Raw genomic sequence first — 26,627 nt, forward strand, 5'->3', positions numbered from 1 at the left:
CCAAACTCACCAGTGGGTGCCAATAGGTTTGGCCACTAAAGTCATGTCCAGTCCAGTTTTGCATGCTTAAGCAGCTTCACACTCAACTGGGAACCCTCCACGCGAATGTCAGCAAGAATAATTAAAACAGTGAATTTTGTTGCATCAGTGTGAATTTTAAAGAGGTGAGATGACCCCCCCCCCCCCCCCCCCCAAAAAAAAACGACATGTTTTTGTACCCTATTGGAACCCCTTGACTTTTTTGAGGGGGGGGGGTACATTGCTTTACTGTGACTTATCATCAGTTCTCTTTATTCTGGAGACACATCACTTTAAAGGTGCTTCAGTCTTCTCAGATTCCCCCAAAGTGTCTAGTGTTGAAGGTTTTTTCTGAGGCGTGGGCGTGTGTGTGTGTGTGTGTGTGTGTGTGTGTGTGTGTGTGTGTGTGCTGGTTGGGGGGGGGGGGGGGGTGCTGTGTAATCAAGCCCATATTTCTGCTGTTTCCGACACCGCATTTATTCGCTGATCTCACTTGCATCATTGTTTCTAAAGCCAGCATCTCTCTCCGTCCCCAGTGGTGCTGCCGATGCTGCTGCCACACATCCCCGTACAGTACATCGTGTTGTGGTCCTTGCATGTGTGCTGGGGATCACATTATCTCGCATTACAGGGAAATGAACAAAAAACGGGCCCTCCCACTCTGCTTCTTTTTTCTTCTTCTTCTCTTTTTCTTTTTTTTTTTTCTTTTTTTTTTGCTCTTTTTACACCACCACCCCTCTCAGCACGTCCCGCCACTCCCCCTAGCCCTGTCCTCGGTAAAAAAAAAAAAAAAAAAAAAAAAAAAGCAGCAGGTGTTATTTCCGTATAACCTGAAGATTTAGGTGGTAATTAGCATTACCTCTCAGCCCGGGAGAGTTATATTTATGCTTGCTGGTGACGGCAGGGGACGCGAGTCGAGTGTGCTTCTGGGCACCCGACGAGAGAAGAAATCACGCCTCAAAAACACGTGGGAGAGATTACTCAAATATTCCTCCTTTGTACCCTCTTTAACCCTCTAGCGGCTGCACGGTTGTCTCTCCCCGTTAAGCAATAAGCTGCAGCCCATTAGTAATTTATTTTTTCTTGCAGGATGTCAGGCACACCATAAATACACATCTACATGCACACAGGTTTCACTGTAGCTAAGGGCTTTGACCTTGTGTTATGCTGCCCTTATTAAGTAGCTGTTGCAAATGTCCCGAAAGCTCCAACAACACAACGCAATGCACGCTGGCAAATCCATGCATATGACAAAGTAGATGTGCTTACAACAGGTTCACAATTGATGGTTCAAATGGTGCACTGGTAGAAATGCAGGAATGGGCTAAAGATTCTCCTAGGAGGCAATTAACTGCACAGATATTACATAATGACAGCCCACACTTCTCACCAGCATCCCCGGTCCATGCCAAAGGATGAGATGGGGCTTGTTCAGAAGAATTACGTTAACGAGGAGGTTGGGGATGGCGGGAGGGTACACCCCCCTCTCTCATTCCCTAACACCACCACCTTTTCGTGCCAGTCACCTCAAAAGGAAGCAGCGGGTCAGAAATGAAACACCTTGAAACTGTCACAGGACGCTCTCTCCCTCCGCACAGAGGGGCACAATTCTTGACGGGATCTTACCTTTGCTATTGTCCTCTTCCCTGTTCAGATACATGGCTGTTACTTCACTCCGAGGCAAACGCGATCGCAGGTATTTGTTTGCGTACTCCTCCGGCGCGTACCGTGAGCTCCGCTGATGTGATTTCGTAGTAGTAGCTGTTTATTGTTTTTGTTGCTCTCCTCAACAGCTTCTCCTCTCTCCTCCTAGTGGATAGGTAGGCTAACCAGTTTGAGACTCTCACTATCTCCCTCCCTCCCTCTCTTCCTCTCCCTGCCTCCTTCTCTCTCTCTCTCTCTCTCTCTCTCTCTCTCTCTCCCTCTCTAATAACCACTGTGCGCTGTGGCTCAGAGGACAAAATGGGAAAAGTGACTTTTGCAGCAGTGTTAAGAAGTCTGCCACGTGTGATTTTTTTTTATAATTTCGCTTGCTTTGCATATGTTTATCATATTTAAAAATGTGCCTGTGCGCGTAAAGGGGAGTGCAGTCACAGCCCACCGATGGAGACTTATTTAGGCAGGGCTTGTAACCATGTTGCACAGGTTAATTTGGAAAACTCTTTGGTTTAAACAGCTTTTAACTGTGTAAAGGTACCAAATTACAAGCAAAATCCTGCGTTCATTTCAGTCTTTAGCTTCTCTTTTAATCAGAAGATTAATGCGTTAAAAATGTAAATGCCCAGTGATTCTTTTATTAGAATGGCCATAGGTTGTGCATGTAAAATGCAGGTGAAATGATTAGCTGACAACTAAATCCTCATTTAAGCTATTTATCAAGCAAAACTGTCTCCTTCTCCAGTAGAGTTCAAGCTTTTGTTCGTTGATGCCAACATTAACTGATTTGATCCACTCAGGAAAAAGTTCATGCCCAAAATGCTGACTTTAAGTAATCTGATCACATGTTAATTTTCCATGTAATTTGTTTACATGAGTACATGTGACTCGAAAAAAAAAAGTTATAAGTAAATATTTAATCAACAGTGATGCTAATCATTACTAAATAACTATTTAAATATCCAAACAAATGTTGAATATTAAAAGTGCATTTCTTAAAAATGATATGATAATAGTGGAGTGGAATCACCAGTCTTTAATTAATTGTCTTTAATTAATAAAGACAAACCAATGGCAGCGCTCATGTACTCGGCACACTGTCTGAATGACACATTTTAATGGATCAATTTGTAAAACCCAGTGCTTCACTACCACCTAACACTGATATGATGCGAGAAAAGTTGGAAACCCATCTGGCCCTGTCACTTCACCCCACCTGCCTCATATCCATATCCCCGCGTTGTATAGTATTTCATGCAAGAGGGTATCCTGCATGAGTTTGCCGACCGCATCATTAGGCCCCGGGCAGACTGAGGGCTTTCTTGGAGTCATTGGGTGCTTCCCCTGTCACTTTTTGATGCAAGGTGATGTGACGACTATCCCTATATTAGATGCAGAAATGAGATGTCGGTTATTTTACCACTCGGTATTCAGCCTGCCTTACATCACCCATTGGCAGCCCAGGAAGTGGTGAAGGAACAGTTTGTCCATGACCTTGACTTAGTTCTAGAAAAAGCCAGTTAGAAAGCAAATTAAAACATTTTCAATTATTTTTTTCCCTTTCTATGAGCAAATTTCCAATTTGTGCTGGAACTTCCTGTCGCATGAAGCTAGAGCATTATAAAATAAATGGGATAAGTCATGACAGTTATTAAAACTAAACCATAGAGCCCACATCATAACATTTGCCACTCAGTAGATGTTGTAAAAAAAATAGAAGTAGTTCAATTAATCCATGGCATTAAATCTGAAAACAAATTATCATTAAAATGGACACTGGTCATCAATTCTCTCTGCTGTGAAATTCTGACGCGTCTCCTGCGGTATGTTATTGTACTTCACAGACTATCAGAGACTCTCAGATCGCCTGAGTAATAAATGTGAATGTTACCCACACAAGTCTGCAAAATAGAAAGCTAATATTCTATTCCGTCACGTGGCCCTCTGATATCACAGATTAGAAATTCAATAGGATATGAGAAGAGCTGTACTGTAGATGCAAATGCTGTGTGCATTTGCAATACCTCAACTAACTGTTTGCCTGCGTTTTGTCAATAGAGCTGCGAAGGTCATTTGCTCAGAACGTCCTGCAGTGATTTCCATTTGATTATATTTTGTTTTCCACTGCGCTTCGTGCTATTTGTTCACGACCTGAGAATCTTTTTGCCATTTGTTAGGAGAATTCTCCACAGGCTAATTTGACCACAGTCTATTCGCACCCCCTGCCCCACGCCGCAGCCACCACCCCCCGCCCCTGTGCTCCCAGCAGCATTGTGCCTGTCACTGATGCATCTGTCTCCACTGGTATCTATAAATACCCCCTTCTCTCCCCTTCAAAAACCTGATTCCCATTGATTTAGTGACCTATATACACATCACCGTCATCCCCTCCCTTCCTCCGGCTCTCTGCTCCTTCTGTAGATGGTCCTCTGCTGTCTCCACCTCTGATTTCCTCTTTCCTTCATCATCCTTTCCCATTAAGCCCAACTTAGACCACCTCTTCCTCCACCTTCTCCCATCCTCTTGTTAGAAAGCAGGAAAGGCTAATAATAGTTCACGGTGGAAAGCTTTAGTCATGACACATGAAAAGGACTCGAGTGAGGAAAAGAACAGCAGCTGGTGCTTATTTCTGTATTTCAAAGTGTTGTCATTGTGGTAAAATGAGCCTTCAGCTAATCTGCTGTGCGTGTAAACACTGGAGTGGATAGGAAAGGAGTCTCTCAGAGAGGAACAGCTTTCAATGTGAAATCTAACTCTGCCTAAATAAGATCAAAGACAAAGACATACAGAAAAAGAGAGAGCGGGGTGTGTGTGGTGTGCATGCAGGGCTGTATGAAAGTGCTATGATGTAATAATGCTGCAGGCTGCTGCAAAATAGCACCCAGAGAACTAATGCCATGAACAAAATGTTACATTCATTGCAAACAGCAAGGGATTAATAATGAATATGTTCTGCTGACACAAGCAGGAATCCTAAACCCCAAACATTAGGCTAAATTGCACAAGAAAATGCACTTATTCCTATCATGCAAGTTCTAAACACATAGACCTTATTCAGCGAGTGCAACCACAAAGAGCTCAGGTAAAAGAGGCTCAGCTGCCTATAAGGTCTGCCACAGCTGTAAGAGACTAACAAAAGAAAGCTGAAACAGTGAGTGAGATGGGAGCGCGTGATCTTCTACCACACCACCCCAGCTTAGCATACACCTGTAGTATAAGGCGCTGTTCTGCTCTCTTCCCACTCCCACTAGAGGACCACAGCTCTACTGCGACCCCACACTGACACCTGGTGGCTTCATCGGGCAAAAACCATAACAGCAGTCACAGCTGCACCCGTGCCCCGAGGAGCCACAATGTCATCCTTGTAGTCTTCAAAACATAGCCCTACTGTTTAGTCTTCACAGCACTATTACACGTGAAAAAAAAAAAAAAAAAACGCTGTGTCAGTTCTTCTGTGTTCTCTCGGACGACCGCCGGACCACAATAATGAGAGTTGGAAAAAGTGTGACACTCAGCACACAGACAACCACAACAGGAGATTTCAGGACAGTGAGTTTATTTAACAGCGAATTGTGACAGGGAACACAATTTATTTATTTTCCATTGCATTGTAAACCATGTCTAAGACAACCGTGTCATTCACCACATATTCATAAACACCTTCTATGTCATAGAGAGACTTTGTAGGTGGACAGCGGGGGTGGGGGGTCCTCGATTTCTAAAGTGCTATAATGCACAATTCCTCTTGGAGGAAGAGAACAGAGGCCGTGAAATGAGCTCAGACCCCCCAAAAGGCCTCCAAGGTCCCCCCAGCTGCATTATTCATACACTGTGTTTCCTGTGACTGACAGATGGTGTTCAGCGTTTACTTTTTTCCTACTGAGTGTCTGTGTGTGTGTGTGGCTTTACTTATTGCATATCAGTGAGCTGGTTCGTGAAATTTCTCGGTGAATGTGTAAAGCACAAATCTTTAGATTAAAACGTAATAAACTCTTCACTATATTCATAATACATCTCACCTACATTACATTCTTATATTAGATTCGTTTAGAATATGTACGAGATATACATTTGTGGATAACTGGTGACGGCTGACGTAGTGAACACCATCACGTTGGGTCTCTTATAACGACCTGTTGTCTCAGCCCTATGGATCCAGTTTTACAGACATACATAAGCTAGCATGTTCATTTCATTCAAGACTTCTGCAAAGAAATAAATCAAGACTTTTAAATCACGTCTGCAAAAGCAGCAGATGGATTTCCAAGATTTCGAGTATCCAAAGCGGGTCTCTTGTGCCTAATGATCCTTTGTGCTTTCTTTGATTGTATACACTCCGGGTCGTACATTTGGTGTTTTAAAAGCTCCTCTGTGTTAGCCCGCACCCTGGCGACAGATGCTGGACAGATTGGATGGCAGAGGAGGGCAACAGATAGAAAGAACGGGAGGGGGGAGGGCACTGGACCGACAATCAAGAGAATCAAGAGAAAAATACCGCGGTGTCACACTAACAACTACACATCAACTACACCACTACACCGTCAGACACGCACGCACATACACACAAAAAACCTAATGCACAAGGTCAGTTTAAATTCACAGCAGGGTTTAAAGAAAATTGACTTGCGCAGTGTGTTCAAAGTTCGGGCAAAAAAACAGATGAGAACGATCCGAGAGCAACGAGGGAGGGGTGGGCTTTTAAAGGAAATCTGGATGAGACAAACGTAGGCATTGTGATGACAATAACAGCAAATACGAAATGAACTTGGAATGTGGAAAAGAAAAACAAAAAGAAAAATTACAGCGGTACTTTATGAAGCCAAGCTCACGTGAGCAGACGGGCCATCTTATTATCTGCCGACATGGCTGGAGGTGCCAGATGATGTCCCTCACTGACCTATGGCTTTCAGTTAAGACATTGATAACGCTGAGATTAGCTCGAAGTGATTCAGTCAGTGTGGCCTTGGTCGTTAGTGCAGCCACTGTCATATTGCAGCCACCTCATGAAAGAAGCACCATTCAAAACAGACAGATTTTCTTTACCGTCCGATGCCAGCAGGTCTCTGTCGGCTTTCACATTTAATTTTTAGAACTCTTTAAGCATTTCTGCGAGTCGTTAACTTAAAACAAAAGACACTTCCCTCTATCACCGATGCTTCATTTGGTCCTAGCTGATGAAACAGGCTGACCCACACTTAAACAATAGCAATAGGCAATAGGCAGAAATGCCTCCCCCTCCCCTCCAAAAAGAAAAAAAAGAAAGAAAAAAAAGAAAACGACACTAATGTTTCCCACTGCAAACATTTAAGAAAAAAATCTCATTAAAATGTTGCATTTAAGTTCATATGATGTGTCCAGCGTTAATATTCCTTCATTCGATATGTCCACATCATCATAAAACATAAAAATCACCACAACATGAATTGACAGGGGAGCTGGAGAGGTAGGTGTGCAAAAAAGCCATCATTTACAAAACAAACAATAAATCCTAAAACGTCAAGTTCATATCATCTGCATGTTTACAATATAGTTAAGGTGGACACTTTGACACAGGAAAAGAAAAACAACACACAAATACATAGTGCTATACTGCCCACAGAAAGGAATATCGATAAATAAAGCTCACTCCCACAAATTAAATACACTGAAAAGTTGCATCGTGTATCTACAGTGCAACAGTGCAGTTGACGAGCTGCTTGAACGGTGGGAACAAGGAGGGAATGTGATTGGAATAATACACTTCAAAGTCACCTTGATCTCCGGTGAGATAAACCAATGGCAGCGCTTCAGTGTCGTGATGCATAAACGAGATACAACAGGGCTGCTTTCCCTCGCAGCTTAAAGCAAACAAAACCCTCTAAAGCAAATAAACAGATGTTTGGTTAAAAAAAAATCATCGACTGCACTGAGAACGCATTAGTGTGATTTTTTGATATCCAAAGGATTTTTAGCTCTTTGGGTCCTGCCATTGAATTCAAGTTTGGATAAAGAATTCAAACTGAATATGAACTCATCTGTAAACAAAAATAATTTGGTCTGTATCTGATGTGAGGATGAAATGCTCTGGACTTGCTGGCTCCACAATGGATGACTGTATTCATAAATCTCAGGAGGTGAGGTCTGACCGTTTGTTAGCATCAATAATTACTAATAATCTGGCTTTCCATTAGAATTACTTTCAGCTCATTTAGTGTTCACAGCAATGCTGTCCGTCTGAATCCACCGTGCATCACGCGTGGCAGAAAACTGCTTGCTGCACTTTAGGTCGCAATCCAATCAGTGATGTCACAGCAGGTGTTTTCGGTCGCCTGACAAAGGCTAACTAAACCCCCGCTGTGACATCAGTGATTGGGGTGTGGGCAGGAGTGCGATACGCTTGACCCATAAAAAGGCGTGAGGGCGCAGCTGTTTTGTGATTCCGTCAAAGTTCAAACAAAGTTTACGCATGTAGTTTGTAGTTGAGCACCGATTCTCACACTGGTGCTTCAGTCCAGTGTGCATCCACGAAACAAAGCTATAGTCGTAGTGGAGGGGGGCCAACAGTTGAACCATTGTGGTAGTGCAACGCATCAGATGGAACCTGATCTACTTAAAAAGCCATGGCAATCAAAGTGTGCTCAGAGCTGAATGGCTGGGTTCATTACAACCACTTACAGGAAGGGATGTGGCTCCTATGGAAAGATCATAGCGATTGTGCTGGTATCACATCAACAAGTTGCCTCGGTCTTTGTCTGAAACAGAGGCCTGTGTTACTGTAACTCGTTGTGTGTTACCTTTTAAGACATAAGGTTAAGGGAAGGTTGTGTTTTTGATTTGTTTTTTTTTGTTTTACAGGACTAATATTCTTCTACTTGCCTAAGTAAGGAATGTGCATTTATTTTTAATCTGATCATCATCATTTATAATTTATAGTTTCAAACCAACTGGTAAGATTTCATCTGTCACTTAAAGACTAAAATTTGGTACTGTAGGGTGGCAGAACTGCAGCAACCGAGGGCAGTACATCTGCTTTAAAACTTTAACAATCATATTCAAAAAGATAAGTACAATGTTGTAATTATAAAGTGATATTCTTTTTCAAACTTAAAACAAGCTGATATTTGTGGCTTTATTTCCAGAGAGCTGGCTAAACCTGCCAACTGGATTTTTTTTTGTGCCGCCATAGGCAGCTTGGCAAACTAAGGCTCCCTCCTGAATGATTTGAACACATTCAACACAAAAAAACAATCTGTACTAATGGTCACGCTCGGACCCATCACAAACTTCTCTCGGTATGGGATGAATCTTCGCGAAGTTGGTGTAATGCATTATGGGAGGGAAAGGCAGAAAGGAGGTGCTCCTTATTTGTCTTTTTTAGGCAAGAAGCTGAGGATAAATTCACCCACGCCCAGGAAGTAGACCACCTGGGCGATGCCAAACAGAGGAGCGATAACCAAGGCTCGACAGTAGGCTCCCTTCAGGAAGGCTGATGGACCCTCGTTACGCATGATTTTCCTGGGGAACAAACAGGAAAACATAGGATTAACCCAAAAACACATCCAGCACCGGCAGACATGGCGGGTGACTGTACATAGCACTTTGCATGTGCTGTAAAAGCATAATTAGGTCACCTGATGCAGTCAGTCACTCCAGCGTACGTGTCTTCTGTGTTCCCTCGGGTCAGCGACTGCAGTCTAGTCTTTATAACTGCAACACAGTGAGTTCAGGTGAGTATAACATCAAACATCAGTGCAAAGACTGCAGAAACAGTGTTCTCAGTGCCACTGCTCACCATCAACGGGGTTTACAGCCACAGCTGCTGTGCTTCCCGCAACGCAGCCTGATATAAACGAAACATAGAAAGGAGCAGGGCCCTCTGCGCCTCTTTTTCCAAAGTTATTCAAGTTGGCGAAAAGGGGGAAATAGATAATAGAGAATGGAACATCCCTATAAAGTCAGAGAAATAAAACCATGACAGTAAGTTCTGAGAAATTCACTAAAACTACAAAAGTACAGTTGCCAAATCTGTTTTACCTGAGCAGCGTGGCACCAAGGCCTTTATACAGCCCAGCAATGCCCTTTTCCCTCAGTAACTGTCTGGTTATCTGCATGGCTGTCGGGGATTTCGTCTCCACGGTACCTGCTGCCACTGTCTCTGGCATCAGCTTCCTTTGAGCAGCTACAAATTGCAGGGAACATTAAAAGAAAAGTTCAAGCACTCGATGCTAAGAGCAGGTATACATGAACAAACATTTTGGATTTGTAACAGAAAAAAAGACAATAAGATAAAACTGTTGTCATCTCTGACGTGACCACATGAGGCCACTGTTACTACACAATGTCACAAACAACGCAGTATTTGCTAGATTAGATCTCCTCTTACCAATCCGCCCAGCATCTTGGAGCTGAATTTTCAACATCTCCATAGGAGTTGTGACAATAACCTACAATTAGAGCAAAATAAAGGTTTCACATAAACTGTCAACATTTACAGACTGTGAACAAATTAATCTGAAACGACTGATTAATAGAGTGGAGGGGGGAACAAAACAAGTGCAGTGTAAATCTAATTTCATCCATTAGTTAAATGCCAACTCTTGTTTTCCTCTCTAATCCACACAGTAGTAACTAGTTAACTGGATTAAGGGTGAGATGGTCATGTTCTCAGCTGCAATCTTAATCCAAGGTCTGCTACACTTAATCTAATCACATTCCTCGGGCTTGAAGCCTTTGGCCTCACTGACAACAGGCATTTCCTTCTGACTCACTCACTCAGCGCACATGGCTGAGCACTCTCACAGAGTCTTATCTGAGCACTCACGTCTAGCTGCCAGAGTATAGCCCGCTAACGGGACAGCATCTCAGTGATTAGAAATCATTCACTAAAAAGGAATATTACAGGTCACATTCAGATCACAGATAACACTATCTGCAGTGAGAAACTCCCAAGTATGTTTTATGACTACCACCTCTCATTTAAAGGTGGCTGTGGTTAATTCCAGCTGTAGGCAGAGACAAATGAGGTCCAGTAGTTTGGATGTGATCTGACACTGGCAGTGTTAAAGCTGGGTGTTCCAGATGGAGAACAGGAGGATGCAATTAAAGAAGCGCCTCACTCACTCACCTGGCATGTACCTGCACCGCAACCGGCCAACATCTCTTTGAACAGAGTAATCTTTCTGGAGAAGCAAAAGGTAAAAGCGCGATCAGATTAAAGCAGACACTAGACTGACAGTGTGAGAGCCAGACAACATCATTTCCACAGTCCTCGAAAAAGGAGTTGTAACCACTAGTGCTGGTGATGCTAATCTTTGTCTTCCATATCAACATGTCAAGCACAAGGGCAGATTAATAATTCACAAGGCGAGCAGGTGGGCCAGACAAGTCAATCATTCATCAGCCTACATGTTTGTCTCCATAGCGATGGAGACGGATGCCCCAGAGAGCTCCAGGGTTGTCTGCACAGACAGTGCTCATGGTGGATAACAGGTACTTTTTTATTCAGCAGCGCACTGTGATCGGTTTTTGGCGCATGTAATGTGATTCCACTGTGTGCCAATTATATTTCACACGTACATGTAACTCTGTATTTAGAAACCAAACAGTTAACAAGCCAGCGTGAAGTGCTCGGTGCCTCTGAGAAGATGACAGAAAATGGGGGATTAGCTGGAGCCTTGGTGACACTAAAGACAGCTAACATGTCAGGTTATATGCTAGTAAACACGCCAGTTAATTACAGTGGGAATTAGAGGAGTGGGCAAGTGTCAATCTGCCTGTCAGCACTTTCATTTCTCACCCATCCTTGGAGAAGTGATGCCTGAAGAAGTCGTTTGCAGCTAATTTGATGGCTTTCTCCGGTGTGACTAGCGTTAAGTTCACGGCAGCTCCTGAGAGGATAAGAATGGCAGAGAAGGAAAGTAAGACACAAAGAAGAAGAAGAAAAAAATAAGTATTTAAGTAGTCTCTTTTTTCTCTACAGTTTGTGAGTTTTGTTGTTGTTTAACTTTGTGTACCAGGTTTTTCTTGATTATTGTAATGGCTGTATGTTTAGCCTTTAGTACATGTTACTACTGTAACCTGGTTTCCACTGGTATTTAAAAGTGTTTATATTTTGATCTTGTTTAGTCTAGCGTTCCCAGCATCCTCCTGTAACTTTTTAAATCTTCATCTCTGTCAGGTGACTCCCTTCTTAGTTATTTCCTCTTGTGCCTTGTTGTAGGTTTGACTTCCTTTGTTATTGTCTTAATTAGTTTTAGCCGTTTCTTGTTACCCTAGTGTTTCCACTTCCCTGATTACCTCATGTGTGTATCTATAGCCTCAGTTTCCCTTTGTCCTTTGTAAGAGTGACTGTTATTCACTCATGTGTGTGACTGTCATTGGTTGTTGTGTCGTTCTTATTTTGCCACATGGGATTTATATTCTTGGAGCAATAAAAAAAACTACGTAAAAACTAATAAAGGGAAATCTATGTTTCTTAAAACTGTGTCTTAAAAAAGACACATGAAAAACCACCACTCCCCATGTTATCTCATGTTAGACTTTCCACATCTGCAGAATGCAAAGATACACTTAGGTCTGAGTGACATAAATTTCATCATCAGAGGGTGAATGTGAGGCTCTGTGCTCTGTGCAGATATCCATGTCCCTGCCAACTACACTAAAAAGCATCAACTATTAAAACATTGTTTAAGTGAACACCAAACAGACTTGATACGCGCATAACAGGAGGTGCTTCAAGCACACAAGCCTACACAGGTTAGAAAAATGATTATCTTATATTTAAATGAGTTTGCACATTAATCACATACAAAGTCAAAAATCTTCACTTTACCTCTGTACATCCCAAAATATCCCTCTGACCGAATGGTCTTAATAAGGCAATCTGACCTGTAACACAAGCACAACAGTTGTGGTATGTCAGTTGAAGAGCTGCCTGATAGGCTGAGTGACACTACACAAGGCTACTGTGGATTAAAGCTGGAAAAAGAAAAGAAAGTCATACATGCTAGTGTAAAGGCGAGATCCATTTTGCTGGTTTTGGAGCCGAGTCTTGGCCAGGTCAATGGGAAACACACAGGTCACTCCGATTAGGCCAGCGATCCCCCCATTGATCAATTTGGCAGGCAAACTGGATGAAGGTAACAACCATAAACACAAAGACAAAAATATCAAATGTGGATGGTCACTAGATTAAAAACAAAGCCACAGCTCCAAACCTCTGTAACCTTACCTGATCTGCTTGTCAGCCATTTATCTGAAGCCCTGACTGGTCAAAGTTTAATGCGTCTGCTAACCGGCTGGTTTGTTGTTAAGAGTAGTGTTCGGCTGTCCGGGTGGGATTATGTAGCGGGACTATCTTCTGTCCACTTGACTTGTTCCAGCTGTTGTCAGGTCAAGCTAGGGGATATCTGTAAAGAAACAGAAAAAGAACCATTCCCATCTAACACTGTCATGAAGTCGCCCGAATGAGAAAAATTTCAAAGGTTACCATGAAGCAATGTCACCTCTACAAATATTACAACATGGACTTGCTTTGGTAGCAAGTTACGGCAACAAGTATAAATATATATGCATGCTTCTGCTCAAAGCAACTTATATTAAATGCATTGAAACTAAAAATCTGCCATAGGTTTTGCAAACCTTCCTATTAAGGTTATTCTGTTTGTTTAGTGCTTTCAAAAATGAGATGAAAATTATGTAAATGCCTGCAATGGAAAGTCAATATACCAAAAAATGGGTTTTTAAGCTTTGGTGAAAGATGGGCGGTGACACTCTACAGTCCTGGTGTCTGTGGATACTTCATTATGCTCTGTATATCCCACAGTTCACAGACGAGCATAAATATTTCCACTCTAACCCAGGTAAACTTTTTAAAAAAGCACATCTCAAGTGGGGAAAGAAAGAAGAAGATGCAGGCCTAAAAAAAGCTATCTACAGCAGATGAATTATTTCCAAGATGGCGCCGCGGATGGCAGCCTCGGTACTGCGCTCTCTCGCACTTTTCTTGTTTTTGTTTATTTTCTGCGCTTTTGGTCACTCAGACCACATCACTTTCTCCAGAGATCAACTGCTTAACATCAGGCAGTCATCTCACTATAGTTCTTATCCATTTTTCACAAACCCGGAAAGTTTTTTGGAGATTTTAGTTGGAGGCGCAGCAGCTCTCTGTGGCTCCTGGAGAAGACGTGGACGGGGGAGTCGCGCCGGTGCGCTGGTGAAACTACGTCGGCGAGGATTCCGCACGGCACTCCCCTCCATTCACCTCGCGAATCTCCGCTCTCTTCCAAACAAAGTCGACGAATTACTGCTCTTAAACCGGACTAACAAGGACTTTGCACGCTCTGCTGCCCTCTGCTTCACTGAAACCTGGCTCAGTGAGCGAGTCCCAGACGCTGTCTTAAATCTGCCGGGCTTCCAACTTCACCGGGCGGACCGCGAAACAGAGCTCTCAGGGAAAACAAAGGGTGGTGGAGTCTGCTTCTACATTAATGAAGGTTGGTGTACTGATGTCACAGTGTTACAGAAACACTGCAGCTCACACTTGGAAAGTTTTTTCATCAACTGTAAACCTTTTTATTCACCGCGGGAGTTTTCTTCCTTCATGCTGGCCGGAGTTTACATCCCTCCACAGGCCAACGCGAACAACGCACTGTGCGAACTGGCTGACCAGATTACTACCCTGGAGAGGAAATTCCCGGATTCCTTTACAATTATTCTTGGGGATTTTAACAGAGCAAACCTAAACTACGAACTCCCTAAATACAGACAGCATATAGACTGCCCCACCAGGGACAACATCATACTGGATCACTGCTACACCACTCTAAAAGATGCCTATCGCTCTGTGCCCCGGGCAGCTTTGGGACATTCTGATCACTGCATGGTCCATCTTATTCCAGTTTATAGGCAAAAACTCAAACGTGCCAAGCCTGTAGTCAAAACTGTGAAGAAGTGGACTAACGCAGCAAAGCAGGAACTGCAGGACTGTTTTGACTCCACTGATTGGACTGTTTTTGAAGCTGCATCTGAGAACCTAGATGAGCTCACGGACACTGTGACATCATACATCAGTTTCTGTGAAGACGTGTGTGTGCCAACAAAGACCTTTTGCACATACAACAACAATAAACCATGGTTCACTCCTAAACTCCAACATCTTCGTAAGGCCAAGGAGGACGCCTTCAGAAGTGGTGACAGGGTCCTGTACAAGCAAGCCAGGAACACACTGACCAAGGAGATCAAAGCAGCTAAAAGGATCTACTCCCAGAAGCTGGAAGAACGGCTCTCAGCCAACGACCCTGCGTCAGTGTGGAGGGGCCTGCAGGAAATCACCAGCTACAGACGCCCCCCACCCACTATTGAAGCAAACAAAGACCTGGCCAACGAGTTAAACACTTTCTATTGCAGGTTTGAGACGGACAGACTCCCACGCCCCACCCTCCCCTCCCCAGGGACATTGCTTCAGACATTGACCCCCAACACACCTTCCACCTCTCCCCCCTTCACCCTGCCCCTCCCCAATCCAGACTCAACGACCACCACCACCCTCTCCAATCCAGACTCAACGACCTCCACCACACCTCTCACCCCCCTTTCCTCCTCCCTGAAACTAAGAATACACACTCAGGATGTGAGCCGACTATTCCAGAAACAGAAGCCCAGGAAAGCCCCCGGACCAGATGGCGTCTCACCCTCCTGCCTCAAAACCTGTGCTGAACAGCTGGCTCCCATCTTTACTCGCATCTTCAACAGATCCCTGGAGCTGTGTGAAGTTCCCTCCTGCTTCAAATGCTCCACCATCATCCCTGTTCCCAAGAAACCCACCATCACAGGACTGAATGACTACAGACCTGTCGCCTTGACGTCTGTGGTCATGAAATCCTTTGAACGACTGGTGTTAGCCCATCTGAAAGACATTGCAGGCCACCAGCTGGACCCTCTGCAGTTTGCCTACCGGGCAAAAAGGTCGGTGGATGATGCAGTGAACATGGGGCTGCATTACATCCTGCAACACCTTGACCGCCCGGGAGTTATGCCAGGGTCCTGTTTGTGGACTTTAGTTCGGCTTTTAACACCATTGTGCCTGAACTTCTTTCCTCCAAACTCTCCCAGCTCAGCGTGTCACCAGCTACCTGTCAGTGGATCACCAGCTTCCTGACAGACAGAAAGCAACAAGTGAGGCTGGGGGAGATCACCTCTGAAACCCGGTCCCTCAGTATTGGTGCCCCTCAAGGATGTGTCCTCTCACCACTAGATAGATAGATAGATAGATAGATAGATAGATAGATAGATAGATAGATAGATAGATAGATAGATAGATAGATAGATAGATAGATAGATAGATAGATAGATAGATAGATAGATAGAACTTTATTAATCCCTCGGGTGGGTTCCTCTGGGAAATTCGATTTCCAAAAAAGCACAGCACCGACAGAAGTTACAGAAGTTACACTACTGTTCTCCCTCTACACTAACGACTGCACCTCCAATAACTCGGCTGTCAAACTCCTAAAGTTTGCAGATGACACCACTGTCATTGGCCTCATTCAAGATGGTGATGAGTCTGCATACCGGCAGGAAGTTGAGCGGCTGGTACTCTGGTGCAGTCAGCACAATCTGGAGCTGAACACTCTTAAGACTGTAGAGATGACAGTGGACTTCAGGAGACATCCCTCAACTCTGCTCCCCCTCACCATATCAGACAGCCCTGTGTCAACTGTGAAGACCTTCAAGTTCCTGGGTACAACCATCTCCCAGGACCTGAAGTGGGAGACCAACATCAACTCCATCCTCAAAAAGACCCAGCAGAGGATGTACTTCCTGAGACAACTGGGGAAGTACAGTCTCCCACAGGAGCTGCTGATCCAGTTCTACACTGCGGTCATTGAGTCTGTCCTGTGCTCCTCCATCACAGTCTGGTATGGAGCAGCCACTAAACAGGACAGGAGCAGACTGCAGCGGACTGTACGGGCAGCAGAAAGGATCATCAGCGCCCCCCTGCCCTCCATCCAGGATCTGTACCTCTCAAGAACCAGGAAACGGGCAGGGAAAATCATCACAGACCCCTCACACCCTGCACACAGACTTTTTGATCTGCTGCCCTCTGGCAGACGGTACAGAAGCCTGCAGACCAGGACCACCCGAAACAGGAACAGTTTCTTTCCCCTCGCCATCTCCCTTCTTAACAGTTGACCTGTCACACTGCTCCCACTGCCAGACTGCAACTGCACCTTATGTACATTTTGTAGTATTCATTCCACCTCATTCCTTTCTGTATTTTATGTATATAAGTTTAGATTCGTTATTTATAGTTGGTTTACATAGCTTTGTGTATGTATGTGTAATGTGTATATATAGACACTTGTGTGTGTGAGATTTACATTGCTGTGCTTGAGAGCCACCATCTACCGGAACCAAATTCCCTGTATGTGTCTGCACATATACTTGGCCAATAAACACGATTCTGATTCTGATTCTGATGAACAGTATCTAAAAGGTATGTCCTTAAGAACTAGAAATAAATCCAGCAAAGACCTGACAGAGGACATGTGGCATGCATCTGGCCCTTCATGTCATGGTCCTGGGTCGGTGACCCAGCGCTTTTAGTTTATCATTTTCTAGATGATGATTGTTTAAGTTCTGTTATTTTCGATCTGCCTCTAAGTCTGCGTCTGTACCTGTCTGTCTATGGTGTCTCCCCATCTGTTTGTGAATCTGTCTGTTTAGTTCAATGTCTTGTCAATGTCAATGTCTTGTCAGATACTCATGTATCTGAGTTTCCTGTTTTATTGTGAAGGTCCGTGTCGTATGTGAGTGTGATCAGTTTACGTTTCCCCTGTCCCGTCAGCCCAGATTCCTCCCAGCTGTGTTGCCCTCCTGTCTCTCATCCCCTGATTACTGGTGTGTGTATTTAAGCCCTGTGTGTTCTCCTGCCTGTTGCCGGTTCGTCTGTATTACTCAGTGTATCCACCATGTCTTCTCCCTGCTGTTCATCGTCATCCTCCTCTGCTTGTTTTCATTCAGGTTTGTGCTCTGTAGTTTAGTTGTTTCCCAGTTTAGTTCAGTTCGAGCCCCGTTTGCTGTTTGTCCACATTCTTTTGTGTTCCGCCAAGGCATAGCTGTTCGGCTACAGCGCTTAGTTTCTGGTCTCCCCTGGTTGCTCAGCTCACTTCACCCGCTCACACAGCCGTGACAGTACGAACCGGCCACTATGGACCCAGCAGCAGTCAACCCGCCCGAGGAGCTCCGGGAGGACATTATTTACTCGGTGGACAGATTAATTAACTTATGGCTCGAGCATGAGGGGAGAGAATTCCGCCAAGGCATAGCTGTTCGGCTACAGCGCTTAGTTTCTGGTCTCCCCTGGTTGCTCAGCTCACTTCACCCGCTCACACAGAATTTCGTTCTGAACGAGCTTCATCTTCTCCCCCCTGCTACCACCCACTCTGCAACTCATGCTTCACTCCCTGACCCGACGGAGAGTGTCCTGCCCGGCCCGTCGGTCCAGCCTTCAAATGGGAAACGGCACTCACGCCGTCGACGCCCCTCACCACAGTCGGACCCCAGGATATCAGAGCGGCCGACTGTGGTGAGTAAAAAGGATAACGGCTCCAATCTGAACTGTAAGACTTTTTCTTCTGGGGTTGTTCGGGGTGTGTCAGTGGGAGCTAATTCACAAAGCTTACCTACCTTCGTGATAACTGATCTCTCCCAGGTTGGCATTTTTAAGACTTCAGCGAAAGCAAAGGGCTGTTGTTCTTCTGAACCTGTTAAACCCATGTCAGCTAACCCAGGGTCTGCTGTGGCATATATCCCAGAGACAATTAACACCAGCTCTGATAATACCAGGACTGTTTATTCTTTTGAACTGCAACCGGATGCTCAGTTAGCCGCCCGGCCTCCAGCTCAGTTAGCCGCCCGGCCTCCAGCTCAGTTAGCCGCCCGGCCTCCAGCTCAGTTAGCCGCCCGGCCTCCAGCTCAGTTAGCCGCCCGGCCTCAAGCTCAGTCTCCAATTCCACCACCGCCGTCATCCCAACCATTGTTTCAGTCACCCTCAGTTCAGCCTCCTGTTCAGCAGCCACTAGCCCTGCACCCTGTGTCACTTGCTACTCCGGTACAACAAGCCCAGTCAAATCAATCTAAAAGGAACTGGGTTTCATCCGTTTGTTCTAAGCAGAGCGTCAAACCTAATGATAATGTCAACATTCCTCAAAGGCTGGCCAGTTCTGAGACTGAGATGCACTCCAGGGCCTTCCCAGAGGCTGGGTTTCAGCCCCCATCAGACTCTGGACCCCTGGAGTTTAAGAAGCCAGCTGAGGACTGCACCCGGCTGTCGCTGCCTGAGCAGGGTCAATGCTCTGCGCAGCTGCAGGCCGCTATGTGTTTGCCAGAGGCCCGTGCGCCTGCTGGTCCTGTTCTGTCCCTGCCAGAGGCCCGTGCGCCTGCTGGTCCTGTTCTGTCCCTGCCAGAGGCCCGTGCGCCTGCTGGTCCTGTTGCGTTCCTGCCAGAGGCCCGTGCGCCTGCTGGTCCTGTTGCGTTCCTGCCAGGGGCTCCAGTGCCCGCTGGTTCTGTGACTGTTTTTGCTGGGGGGCCGGAGGAGCCCGTCCAGCGTCCTGCCTCGTCAGCCGGGGGGCCCGAGGAGCCCGTCCAGCCACCAGCTGCAGTCTCATCACCAGCTGCAGTCTCATCACCAGCTGCAGTCTCATCACCGCCTCGTCTGGTCCGGCTCCAGCATCCTCACCGCCGTCTTCATCCGCCTCGCCTGGTCCGGCTCCAGCATCCTCGTCTTCATCCGCCTCGCCTGGTCCGGCTCCAGCATCCTCGTCTTCATCCGCCTCGCCTGGTCCGGCTCCAGCATCCTCGTCTTCATCCTCCTCGCCTGGTCCGGCTCCAGCATCCTCGTCTTCATCCGCCTCGCCTGGTCCGGCTCCAGCATCCTCGTCTTCATCATCCTCGCCTGGTCCGGCTCCAGCATCACCTGCAGTGGCCTCCTCTTCAGCTTCAGCCTCAGCTTCCGCCTCGCCTGGTCCAGCTTCCGCCTCGCCTGGGGCTGCAGGGGCCACGCAGCCTTCAGGTCCCCTACTACCACCTCCACATCGTCGGTCATCTGCCAGGCCGCTTGTTGGGCATCTCCGCCACCGTGGACGCCCTCCTGGACGCCGCCACTGCCTTCCGCACGGTCGGCCCCCGGACTTGTTTCCACGCCGCCGTTGCCGCCCGCACGGTCGGCCCCCGGACTTGTTTCCACGCCGCCGTTGCCGTCCGCACGGTCGGCCCCCAGAACTGTTTCCACGCCACTGCCTACTGCGCGGCCGGCATCCGGACCTGCCCCGTTGCCATTCGCATGGTCGGCCTCCTGAACTTGACCATCTGGGCCTTTTTTGGACTCTGTCCCTCCGTCCTGGGCCCCCTCCGCCCGCCCTGGTCGGGTTGTTTTCTGTTTTGTGTTGGTCCGTTTTTTCGTTTCTGCTGGGCTGTCTGGTGCCAGCCCTTGAGGGGGGGGTACTGTCATGGTCCTGGGTCGGTGACCCAGCGCTTTTAGTTTATCATTTTCTAGATGATGATTGTTTAAGTTCTGTTATTTTCGATCTGCCTCTAAGTCTGCGTCTGTACCTGTCTGTCTATGGTGTCTCCCCATCTGTTTGTGAATCTGTCTGTTTAGTTCAATGTCTTGTCTGGTTCCATGTATCTGAGTTTCCTGTTTTATTGTGAAGGTCCGTGTCGTATGTGAGTGTGATCAGTTTACGTTTCCCCTGTCCCGTCAGCCCAGATTCCTCCCAGCTGTGTTGCCCTCCTGTCTCTCATCCCGATTACTGGTGTGTGTGTGTATTTAAGCCCTGTGTGTTCTCCTGCCTGTTGCCGGTTCGTCTGTATTACTCAGTGTCAGTCTGTGTATCCACCATGTCTTCTCCCTGCTGTTCATCGTCATCCTCCTCTGCTCGTTTTCATTCAGGTTTGTGCTCTGTAGTTTAGTTGTTTCCCAGTTTAGTTCAGTTCGAGCCCCGTTTGCTGTTTGTCCACATTCTTTTGTGTTCAATAAATCACCTTCACTCCTCTACGACTGCCTGCGCTTGGATCCTCATTTATTCCACACGGCTCGCCTCGGCAGCCGTGACACTTCAGCTGATCTAAGCATCACTGAAGCCTCATAAGAAATGGTGGCTGTTAACAAGGCCTTCTTATGGAAGGAAAACAGGGCGAACATGACAAAATGACTCAAGATCTGGACTGAAAATTAGTAGCAACAGGTCTTATGGTGTGATGAATCCATATTTACAATTTTTGTTCAAATCATCATCAAAATGTACAGAGGAAGTTAGGAGAGTTGGTGCAGAGAGCGTCTACAGTCATCTATAAAACATGGTGGAGGCTCTGTCATAGTTCAGGACTGCATTTCAGCCAGTGGTGTTGGGTAATTATACAATTATTAATACAGAAAAATAGTGACAGATTTTGATCGAACACAATTAGCATCACAATGGAGTAAAAGCACAACTGGGTAGAAAACACACAATGAACCACTATCAGTCATTAACTGGCCTCCCCAGAGTCTGGACTTCAACATTATCGTAGCAGTGTGGGATCATTTTAACTGAGATTGTAACAAAAGCAGCCAACATCCAAAGAAGAGCTCTGAATGTCCTTCAGGAAGCCTGGAGAACTATTCCTGAAGTCTACTTAAATACATTACGAAAAAGCTTGACTGAGTTCAGGTTACATTAAAGAATAGATTTGCTTGTCTCAAATATTGTCTTTCAGGCTCATTAGAATTGTTTTTGCCTAATATACTGTTTTTCCATTTGTGCCGCACAAACCATTGCATCTATTTCCAATTTCCTGAGGGGTGGCTCGAGACTTTAGCACAGCAATGTAGGTCTTTGGTAAAAGTGGAGGTTTGATAAAATGTCTCCTCAACTTTGATAGCTATATTGCCATAAGAAGGTCCTGTTGACAAACTCTTTCACACTGGACAAACTTAAATGTGTTTCGTTTTACATGATGAAAGACAATAAATCAATGTGTGCCATTAATACTTAAAACTATCAACATGTTATGAAAAAGCAAGACTAATCCCATAAATGTAAATGTAGATTTGAGAGAGCTTTAGCCATTAATGCAGACTGATTACTAACTGCTAAACAACTCTGTCACCAGCCAAACATCTGTGCAGCATGCGTGTCCTTGAATGTTCATGTTTTCATGCCTTTCCATGCTTTCCATGCTTTCATTGTCAACCTGAGGTGCTATAGAGGAAGCTCAACCCTCTGCAGGCTAAAACAGTAATTATGAAAAAAAAAAAAAACCTAGATAAAATATGTCTGCAGTGGATAAGATGCACCCTATTTTTGGTACAGAATGCCTTCAGTTTAAAAGGATGCTTCCCATTTCCCCTTTCATTCTCTCCTCCCCCTTCATCCACCAATCACAACCTGCCTCTACATGTGCACTCCGCTGCCTTCTCTCCCTCTCCTGCTCTCTCCCTCTCACCAACCCTCCCCCATCACTTCCCTCAGTCACGAGTCACGACTCTCAAACGCAGCTTTTCCGTCTCAGATCTTTGCTGACTTGTGGGCTTCTTAGTGAAGTACAAATGCTTACAGTTGCACAACACCAATATCACTAATTCCTCGGATCCGCTTTCAGAGACATTTCGCAGCACGAGGTGATGTTTCGGTTTACAGAGGGCACGAATGCAGCTGCAGTCTGGTGTGTTTAGTTTGGATGTGGACTTGAGGCCCCTGCTAGCTGCTCCAGAGGTGGAAGAGGGAAGAAAGGGGGGGGGGAATTGGTTTAGAGCAGGTCAGCGAGCTGTCTCTGGTGTCTGTTGCCTGGGCGTTGTCCTCACTGCTCCTTGGAGCCAAACACAGGCAACTTCACAACCCACCTCCATCGCTCATCTTCCTTTAACTGTTTTCTCGCCGAGCAGCGACACTGCGCCCACATTTCCACTGTGCTGCATGCTCCTTTTGTTTTTCTCTCGCTGACTTCCTCGCGAACATAGGCATATTAACGCTACGGCCAGCAGTGGGGATATAAGCTGAATTTAAAAGTGGCTATACATTTGGTTAGTAACAGGACTGAATATTAAATGAAAGCCACGAAACTGACATCTTCCTCCTTCTCTACACTGCCTGCAGCTTTTTTTGTCGACTTCACTTCAGCCACACGCCACAGCTATGTCTGCTCCAGCATCCATCTGACCCCTAGCCATAGCGTGGCTGCGCTGTCTTGTCATGACAATTGGAGTCTGTGTGGAAACAACTAGGACCAGTGTGCAGTGTTCACAGCAAGAGACACTGCTCATACTTCTTATGCTGTTCTTTGCACAGCATAAGCGGAAAATAACAAAGCGGTGCCTCATTTGTAGTTCACATAACCAGGGATTTTTCATGCTCATTGTACACACAAGAACTTTTAATCCACATACAGTTCAAGCTAAGCGTCTGTGTTACCTTACTTCACAGCAACATTTTCCAACATTTGCCATTTGAAAAACAAAACTACATTTTAAGCTTGAGTAAATGAAACCCCACTTAAAAAAACAAAAGACATTTACAATCCAGGGTTTCCTCTTTGGCGGCCAACAAAATCTTTTATAGGCAGGCACGATGTTGATTTATCGATCAAGGAAGTGAATTACTTCTGGAAAAGTCAAAGGAGCTTGCAAAGAAAAGCTTCTGGACTTCTTTAAGTTACTTGAAGACGTTTCACCTCTCATCCGAGAAGCTTCTTCAGTTCTAAGGTCTTCTGGAAAACAACTTAAAAGCAAAAAATGAGACAAAAGTGAAAACTTAATCAAATCAGCCAAGTAAAAGTGACTCGAAGCATCTCTCTGACACACACACACACTCGCACAGAGTGTTCACACTAAGGTCATATTTTGAGTTTGGACTACTGAAACTGATAAGCACTCATAAGTAAACAATACATGATTATGCAACTCAAGCAGAACCTTGAGCTGAACAACTTAAGCCGGCCCCATAAAACCACCCGCTAGACGTTTCTGATTAACAGCCTCGAAGAGAGTCAAGGCTCAGACTGAGACAGATAACAGTTGAGTTTCTGACCCCTATTCTCACTTCAGGAACGGGACAAAAAATGCTGCCATAGAGAAACAAGAACATGGGAACAACCTACCTAAGAAATATGTGTGAAATTTAGTGCTTCCATCCACGTAATCCTAACAAAGGTGTGCCATACTGAAGCCTTTTTTTTTAATCTAATACAAATATTTCAAATAATAATGCAGCAAGCACAGAAAAGACATTGGATCATTATGCAAGTGACATTAGTAATGTCAGATAAGTAGAATGCAAATGATATTCCTATCATTTAAATCAGCTACAAGCATAATTCCCTCATCTGCCACAGAGCCTGGGCTACTTCTCCTCTCCCAAGTGGCAGCAGGATAGAGGTCTTGCTGACTGAGCATGAAGCATAAAAGGAAGTAAGCAGCAACAATGACAAAGTGCAGTGGTAGTAAGTGCTCAGCTAACGTGACTATGGTTGGATGAAAAGACAGAAACGCACGAAAGTCAAACAGGCCATCGTCATTAGCTCAGCGCAGGCTGTTGTTACCGATCCATCTGTCTCACAAGAAATGATCTGATGAATCAGATGCACACTCTGAGGCATCCAAGGAGAGAGGAGGGGGACAAGGGGATTTCTGCAATTCTCTATCAGATGTCGAGTACTTTTCTGAGCTGCAAGAGCACAGAGGTCACACCTAATATAAACTCAATCTGTCCAGTTTCTTCCAGGGACAAGATTTTCCTCATTTTTAATTTATGAATTCGGTTAAGTTTACTGCAAAGCTGCTTCAACATATTATCATTCGGCTGACTTCTATATAGATATTAGAGCATATTTGATGACCGAGTTTAAATTTCCTTACTACACTAAAAGCAACATCTACTGTTTTCACCATGAAGCATCAGCTGCTTGTATTTTGGCTATTTTTGGACAAAAGTGCAGAAACAAGGGATGAAATTTGTGGTGTCACAGATAAATCTGATTGCTACTCCCTCTTCCCTACTGCATCGGGATTATAAATCTAATGCCTACTTATGAAAGCTCTCTCGCAATCTCCATTTACAAAAAGGAGGGGTGGGAGTTGTGATCTTGGCACAAATCATCTCTGTCAGTGGCAGTGCTCTTTGGGGCCATTAAAACTGACACACAGAGCATGCATTGTTGGAAACACCTGCTGGAGATGGGAACCAAGAGTCCACAGGTTTCAGGCTGCAAAAAATACCCGCTTCTTTGCCAACGAATGCCGTTGTTTAGTCCCTCCTCTGGCACCAACTGTCTCCCTTGTGGCCCAGTTTCCAGTCACACGGAGCTTTTCTCTCCCGTCTCTTCAGTTCTGCTTACATCTCACCTTTCCTACAACCTCGATAAAGGAATAATCATGCTATTGTTGGTCCAGATTCAGCTTTAAAGTATCTGCTTACAATTTACAGTACTGTCCCCCACCATCAGTACCACTACACTTCATTCTCCATTCGGTGCACATACATTAGTGATATTTATCGGTCCTTGCCTAGACATTTTAGCGTACTTTCAGGGAAGGCTGAAAACTTGCAGTTTTCTGAATGAATGTAATGCCAAGTCATGAGTATCACAGTCATACAGGTGTGATAGATCCAGTGGAAAGCACAGGAATGACACCCTATACTCAAGAGTGGCTCACCTCATGAATTATTTCAAGCAGTAAAGATGCTTTGTTTGGACTACTTCTCCACTACAAATGCTGTTCATCTGAAAAACGTGCTGGTTTTTCATGTACATGTCAGCACACTCAGCAGCTAAATGTTACCTTATGTGTGCACTGAAGGGAGTTTGGGGCCCCAGACGGAAGAGCGAGGAGTCACAGTAAAGTGAGTGGGTACTATGGGAATGGCCTCCGTTATGTATCCTTTTCAGCAATAATGCCATTACCTAATTTTGCAGATTCTTTAAAATGCTGGATCTTTCTAGAAGTGGTCCTAAGTTAGCGTTTAACCAGATGCAACGTGTGCCTTGTCAGAGTCAAAGAGGAGCAGCTTTTACTTTTCTCTGCCAGTTAAAAAAAGGGTAGGTGGGTTTAAATGGGTTCACTACTACAATCCCAGCCCACATGATAACACCGTCACTATGGAGGAGAAGCCGGCAGAAGACGGACTCTGACCCGTTTCTACCGTAATAACCAAATATCAAAGAAGCTAATATTTGCGTTCAAGGCATTAAAATTTAAACAAACCCCATCATTTGTCTGCAGCACTGCACGTACCCCGGTTGCACCTGTGTGCGCGGTTTGTGGGCCAAATATGAGAAGGCATATTACCGACCACCGGTGTAACGGTTATTCCGCTGTTTCATAACGGTGGGCCAGACATAACGTTAGTCTGCAATAGGCCCGGCTATGAACTAAACATCTTTAAAACCAGCACAGGATAACAAAAAAACCCAAAATCCTCGGCTTACCACATAACGGAAAATTATTTACTGACCATGAATACGCGACAAACTCACATTCAAGCAAGCTAATACCCCATCTCTCCTGTGCCGTTTTACACATTTAAGCTCAACGTGCCGCCTTTTACCCTATTCCCAGGTGAGATTTCAACGGCTCTAGGCAAACAGGCACATTTTGTGAGTCAGATACCAGACGGTGAGAAGCGCAAGGCTCTGCCTGCATCCCGTTATGTACATACCAGACACACAGAGCCGCTTCCGCTGTCTCCTCGGTGGTGCTGCGGTATGAAATCAAAGCCTTTACTCTCTGTATCTTCAGCTGAGAAACCCACAGTGGTTTACCTACCGGCGTTACTAGCGGTTCAGTCCGGCGGAGGGAGGTAGAGGAGGTGGGAGTGAAGGCAGGCGGGCAGGGAGGGAGGGAGGGAGGGAAAGCGATGGAGTGAAATAGAAAAAAAAAACAGAAAAGAGGATTTTAAAAATGGGGGCCTCTAGTGGCGTGTAGTGGAAGTGCAGGA

The 26,627-nt window shown here is 45.3% G+C and overlaps 2 protein-coding genes across 3 annotated transcripts in view; both read right to left on the bottom strand.

Annotated features, from left to right (window-relative positions):
• LOC146664979 (synaptotagmin-7-like) overlaps positions 1 to 1,824 on the bottom strand; it is a 57,835-nt gene extending 56,011 nt beyond the window's left edge. Inside the window, exon 1 of the mRNA XM_085412357.1 lies at positions 1,645 to 1,824. Coding sequence (XP_085268483.1) covers positions 1,645 to 1,678 — 34 coding nt within the window. The 5' untranslated portion in view covers positions 1,679 to 1,824. The remainder of the gene's footprint in view (positions 1 to 1,644) is intronic.
• A 3,389-nt stretch (positions 1,825 to 5,213) lies between these two features.
• Positions 5,214 to 26,533, bottom strand: slc25a22a (solute carrier family 25 member 22a). Of its 2 annotated transcripts, none has more exons than XM_085412359.1 (11): positions 26,456 to 26,533; positions 12,884 to 13,061; positions 12,656 to 12,781; positions 12,485 to 12,540; positions 11,450 to 11,540; positions 10,778 to 10,832; positions 10,037 to 10,097; positions 9,688 to 9,832; positions 9,446 to 9,600; positions 9,285 to 9,360; positions 5,214 to 9,168 (listed from the first exon to the last, which is right to left on the bottom strand). In XM_085412359.1, the coding sequence occupies exons 2-11, from the start codon at positions 12,901 to 12,903 to the stop codon at positions 9,015 to 9,017; spliced, it is 939 nt and encodes a 312-aa protein (XP_085268485.1). In that variant the 5' UTR covers positions 12,904 to 13,061; positions 26,456 to 26,533; the 3' UTR covers positions 5,214 to 9,014. The 2 variants fall into 2 exon arrangements, with proteins under 2 accessions (XP_085268485.1, XP_085268484.1); XM_085412358.1 differs by having other exon boundaries at positions 26,349 to 26,516.
• Between the last annotated feature and the right edge of the window lie 94 nt (positions 26,534 to 26,627).

This window comes from Rhamphochromis longiceps, linkage group LG7, assembly GCF_057381845.1.
Source record: "Rhamphochromis longiceps isolate RC_006_pf linkage group LG7, R_longiceps_female_GT1.1, whole genome shotgun sequence".
Taxonomy (NCBI): domain Eukaryota; kingdom Metazoa; phylum Chordata; class Actinopteri; order Cichliformes; family Cichlidae; genus Rhamphochromis; species Rhamphochromis longiceps.

Bases quoted from the DNA above. Each gene is read 5' to 3' on its own strand.
- slc25a22a (XM_085412359.1), bottom strand. From the start codon at position 12,903: ATGGCTGACAAGCAGATCAG. The intron at 11,541-12,484 runs GTAAAGTGAAGA...TTATCCTCTCAG, and splicing joins ATATTTTGGGATGTACAGAG to GAGCTGCCGTGAACTTAACG. The intron at 9,601-9,687 runs GTAAAACAGATT...CTGACTTTATAG, and splicing joins CTTGGTGCCACGCTGCTCAG to GGATGTTCCATTCTCTATTA.